At 34.6% G+C, this 6,000-nt stretch overlaps 1 protein-coding gene across 2 annotated transcripts in view; it reads right to left on the bottom strand.

Annotated features, from left to right (window-relative positions):
* Nucleotides 1-310: 310 nt before the first annotated feature.
* Nucleotides 311-6,000, bottom strand: part of LOC149798803 (uncharacterized) — a 50,940-nt gene continuing 45,250 nt past the window's right edge. For both annotated transcript variants that reach the window (XM_089957697.1, XM_089957698.1), the window contains exons 8-9: nt 3,899-4,004; nt 311-677 (exon numbers count right to left, since the gene is read on the bottom strand). In XM_089957697.1, coding sequence (XP_089813823.1) covers nt 472-677; nt 3,899-4,004 — 312 coding nt within the window. In that variant the 3' untranslated portion in view covers nt 311-471. The remainder of the gene's footprint in view (nt 678-3,898; nt 4,005-6,000) is intronic.

Here is a 6,000-nt window from a genome sequence, read left to right as displayed (position 1 = left end):
CATATCTATATACTCGTTTAGTAAATCAAATCCGCCTGCAAATTGCATGGACCCAGATATGCTGTCGTCAAATGCGCTGGCTTATCTGGGTCTGTGCAGTCTGTTAGGAGTAATCAGTAGTAGTTAAGATTGGTCGTAAAGATTCCGGTAAAAACTCAGTCCTATGAATGTTTTTGAATTTGAACCTATGCCATTTACAGAACAATTGATGATGCATATATATATATATATATATATATATATATATATATATATATATATATATATATATATATATATATATATAAAACCATCAAACAGACAGCAAATCATCAGGTTAGAACAACAGACAAGTAACTACATACAACTTAAGGTCTTTTTCACAAAGAAGTAGTTAGTGGACTGGTCATGTAACTGTCTATCCTTCACACATTCGAAAATTTCAAAGGTAGTCCTGTTCGTGTTAGCGTTAGCTGTCTCCACATCACTTTGCTAAGATTCAGGTGCACCACTCATGCAAGAAAACAACGAATACTTGGGAGTATTCTGGATTCTGGTCAGTTGTCTGCTGAAGTGTCGTGAGCCATCTAGACGAAAAAGCTCCATCAGAAATTTATCTTTTGTCGTGTCTGTATTCTGTATATTCAGTGCTTGCATGTTAAGAGTATCAATTTTTGCATCGTAATGGACACATTGACCTGAAAGGAGAATGCTGGAGAAATCAATCACAACAGGAAATCGTGCAAATACATTTGCACACGAAATGACTCCACAGAAATAATTGGAATCATCCTTCATGGTTCTTTAAATAAAAAGACTGACATTTATTTAGCTGTTATATTTCTAATCGTAAGTCTGATCCGCATACCAAAACATATCACTGGCTTTTGAATAAGTTTTCAACTATTTATATACATATGTCGTTATTTACCAAACAAACTGTGGAGTGGAAGACTTACCGACAACTAAAACTGTTTAAGTCAACATAAGAATATTCAACTTTATGTCAAGCAATTTAGAAAGACTCTTCATTTTGCTCATAAGACAGGTATTGACATCACTATGGATGCAAATCTTGAACTCTTCAATTGATATGAGTTTTCTGAGCCTATCGTAATATTTAGGAACCTTCTTTGCTGAGCACCACATATCAAATACTTGTTCTTTTCCCTGCAAATTCAAGATGTTTTCTCTAGTTTCTTTTCTACAATTCCTAACCTATGTCGATATGCCTCAGGTACCAACAACTTAGCCCTTTAAGATACATTCCATAATACATTTTAATCGGCATTTTGTTGTAAGAAAGTTTAACGTTCTGCTGGCCATTTAAAAATTTCAGCAATTTTCACAAAGTGGGGAAAATATTTATCGACGTCTTTGTCGTGGGAAGGGGTTACTAATCTAACATTTCTAGTAACATCAAACCCTGAATGTGTGTTTTCTCGAAGGAGATGGGCGTTTTCCATCTTGCAATTGTAATTCTATGAATCTACATTTCATTTCCTTTACTTATCTCCGCATTTGCATTTCTCTCTTTATTCTTTTTCTCCCTGTCTCTCTCTTTCCCCTATCTGAAGTTGAATTTCTCTTTCTTTTTTCTCTGACTTTGTATTTCTCTCTCTCTCTCTCTCATATGATACGCCTATCCTTTCGCTCTTTCTGAATTTGTATTTATCTCTCTCTTTCTCTCTGCATTTGTAATTGCTTCACCAGTTCATCTTTCTGAATTTGCCAATCCAATTATATCTTTCTGAAGCTGAACTTTTTCTAAAATTCAAATTCCCTCTGGTTTTTAACCTTTATTCCGTTAATTTACTATGAAAAACCAGCGACAGACTTACTATTCAAATCGATAGCAATTTTCTCCAAAATTCGGTTCCCACCAAATGCAGAGATAAAATACTGTTCTTACTTGCTTTGTTACAGACGTTTTTTCTTCCGAAATATCAAAATGTCTGGCAAGCTCAAGCACCTCGTCATGTTTCATCGATTCTACCCAACTCAGTGTATTATTAACAAAGTTCGCTACATTAGAAGACACGGTGGATTCCTGTTGGTTTCGATAAAGATTTCTTAAATGCGTGAAATTAAAATCTTTAACATGGACAATATATAATCCTAAGCAAAACCAATTTAAATTGAAATGGCGATTTTATTTTCTCTGCAATATTTTAAAGAAATTCATTTACTGGACTTTTTTTATAGCAGTCTATGGCAGTAAACAATATAAGAGAAACAAAGCGAAACAATTATGTTTTGTAATATTCAGCAATAAATTTTAACAAAAGTTACAGTATTGTGAACTAGATCAAAACTAACACTAAACGTCATCTGCCAAGCGAAAAATACAGTGTACCGCATGAATTCCAATCTTGAATGTGCTGATGTACCAACAGTCTTGATTTATCACAATGACATAATTCAGAATATCTTTGAATGAGTTGACAATACTCCCTAAATAGTGTTTTAGTCCAAAAGTCAGTGAGCACTTTGTAATTCTAATGAATAATTATATAAAAATGATTTCTCTTAAATCAAATCCGAATGTAACAGTAAATAATTCCAAAGACTGAACTTAACGTAGGACTGAATAATGGCTTACAGATTCTCCTTTATAAACAAACTGTCACCTGACCTATAACGCAACAGAATTCCGTGGATGTGGGTTATCTGCAATTGAAATTTCCATCTATTTCGTAAACATGGCTAGTTCTGTTTACTTAAAGTTTAGTAAGCAGCATGAAAAAAAAATCAAGCAGAAAATAGAATTTCAGAGTGAAAAGCCCAGGTCGTGAAGTTAAATCCAAGTAAACATCTTTTTAATAAATGACAAGAGTCAGATATACCGAAACTCTACTCTCTGTGACGGACAACGATCAATATCACACTTTAAAATTAAATATACATAACACTTGTGTGCGGTCATATGTGCGCAAAATTGCTTGTTTTCTGTGCAAAATCCAGTCCCAGACCGGATGCTAGCACTCCTCTGCAGATACGGAAAATATCGGAATCGCTAATGCACCTGCACAAGTTTGATAGCCTGAACGGCGTTTGAAAGGGAATTTCGGACTTACCGAAGTCTATTGCTTGCCAGTATAATTCTAGCTTCCTGCTACCGCTAGGTTCGTATATCAATGATGGGCCGTAACTCCAAGCTTTTTCAGAATCCCGGTGGACTCTACCTCAAATGTCAAGAGTGGCCTACCCAGTGAGATAATAGCTGTTTCAACAACTGCTACTACAATACTATTTTCTGTATTAATAAGTACTATACTAAATTTCCAAGATTGCGGTTAGGTAAATTTGTGTATTTTATCTTCGTACAAAGAGAATGCAGGAAGGGGAAAGTAAGTCATGTTGCCTTAAAACAGAAGGCAAACATGGGATGGAACTCATACTAACTTAAAGTAACATACACGCAAGGAAACTCGTGTGTGGCTGCCATTATTTTTCTCTAAATCATTGTATAAGCCAGCAGCATCTGCCATCATCTGCATCATTTTTGTGTATCTCATTATATAACAGCACGATCCCCAAAAATCATGCGGCCACAAGCAGAAGTAACAGTAGGGTAATCGGGCGTTAGTGGGCTCACTCCGTGCTTTATTATATTAATAAGCATTTTTTATATAAAAAAAACAAACAAAATTGTGCGGACTAAACATCGTTTCCCTCATGTGAGCTCATGGCTGTGCCATCATGAAAGTATCACGTGTAATTATAACACGGGTGATCACATGGCCCCCTTTATCATACTACTATTTTTGTTGAAAAAGAAATAAGCTTAGGCGAAGTGTGTGTGTGTGTGTGTGTGTGTGTGTGTGTGACGAATATATTTCATTCATTATTTATGAAACTTAAACTTTATTTTTCAAGGAAATAATTTGCACATCTTACAAAATTCAAATCAATTTACCTCTATACAGCATCGACTCCAAAACTGTTTTGTTTCCAATTTCATGCATCAGGAAAAATCTTTCATCTGGAGAATTTTTCAGGTTGTCATCTACATCAGAAAGCATCTGTAAACGAAAACAAACAATGCTTAAATTTGGTTTCTCTATAGTTTTGGTGAATAAATTTATAAGTAAAGTATGGTCATGATGTTTCGGAATTTAACTCCATTTTTCAGCACATGATAGGCTGTACATGGAGTCCAGTATATCTGGCAGAAGAAGCACGTTCGAATACCCCAGGAAGAAGCAACGATCCCGGTAAGCTACTGGCAAATGTTCTCTCATACCCACGTATGTCGAACCTGGGTCTCAAGACCACGCGTGCAGAGGTGAAATGACTATGATCTCTAAAGCCAACACCACAGACCACTCGGTGCCCTTTAAAGTATAAATTGAGTTCATGTGTGAATATGCTTCATACGAAGATAAATAAAAAAGATGTTCTGCCTCCCTGAACTTGTGCATTGTCTCTGTTCTTGTGCATTGTCTCTATACTTGTGTATTGTCTCTATACCTGTTTAGTTATTACTTGCCTATAAATATATTTCATTGTTGATATACCTAAGTTTAATATTGTTTTCTCAATTGTTTAAAGTAGTTTATATTCATGTACGACTGTTATGCGTATTTGATTGAATTATATCTGGTTTTGGAACTCACACTTTTGCCAGAAAATAGTTTGACCTTGACTGTTCGTTTCAGTAAACACATAAGACTGACCTGGTCTCCGACTTTAATTCAAAATTAGTAGCAGCCACGTAAATAAGTTCTATTTTTATTTTATGATGGAGTAAATCATTTAAGATGTAAACAATATTTTTTTTTATTTCTTAGAGTGAAATCATTGGTTTTCGTCAGGGTCATCGTGCCCCCCCCCCCCCCGATTTAGCAACTTGAGGATTTTCGAAACTGCGTTTTAGAATACGATATAGAGGAATATTCTGAGCTGGGCTCTTACACTGCAAAATGTCTGTTGTGTCGTTTGGAGTTATTTCAAATTATTTGGATTCAAAAGGATTAATTCTTTTTTTCCTGGAGATATACGTGTGCTCATACGAAATTCTTGAACAAAGACATCTTTTATAAAATTTATTCGGATTTCCAAAACCGGAGTGATATTTTTTGTTTCTGCATGGAACTGTAGACTTCAGCACACTAAAGGTTACAGCATACGCCATCGTCTTCCATCTTGGATGCTTCGTCTGGGCTTGAACTTGAAATCATTAGAACATTTTATTATTAGGACTTCTAAAATTGTATTCGTGGATTCTTCTTAGATTATTTTTGGATTTGATTCCTAAAACGGTAAGTTCATATTTTTTATTGTTACAGTATTTTTCCAGGTAAAAAAATATTATATTTGTCAAAGCTTGTTGTTTTCACTCTTTCTTGTGTTACTGTTTTTTCGAGCCTAAACAAGACATTTAAGTAATAGCATGAGTTTGTTCAACAGATATATCAGTGTGCACACTATCAATATCTTTAAGATTTGTCTAACGCATATATATATATATATATATATATATATATATATATATATATATATATATATATATATATATATATATATAATGACTTTGTATAGCGCCTAATCTTTAGAAGCTCTAAGCGCTTTACAACATTAGACAACACCTATAACATAAAAACATATACAATGATATGATTACAAAAAAACACCATGAAATTAGAAAACATGACAAACATGTGCATAATATTTAAGTAGGAAACATTATCAGGTCTTTAAGTTTGTTCTTGCAGTCGAAATAAGTGAGTTTTAAGAGCACAGTTAATGAGATCACTGTGTCTTTGTGTCTAATTTCAGTGGGCAATTCATTCCACGTTGCTGGGACCTGGTATGCAAAAGAACGCTGTCCATATTACTTTGTTTTCATAGTGGGAATAATGAGTATACGATTGTCAGAAGAGGAGCGTAAGTATATTGCTGGTGTGTACACATGAGTGAGGTCAGATAGGTATGTTCGACTGGAGTACGTCATTGAAACGTAGCACAGAGAACAAATTTTGTGTTTGATTCTGGATCGAATGGATATCCAGTGTAGGG

Source organism: Sinohyriopsis cumingii, chromosome 5, assembly GCF_028554795.1.
Source record: "Sinohyriopsis cumingii isolate HCF-2022 chromosome 5, ASM2855479v2, whole genome shotgun sequence".
NCBI lineage: Eukaryota > Metazoa > Mollusca > Bivalvia > Unionida > Unionidae > Sinohyriopsis > Sinohyriopsis cumingii.
The sequence above is the reverse complement of the archived record's forward strand: the minus strand, read 5'-3'. Positions and strand labels throughout refer to the sequence as shown.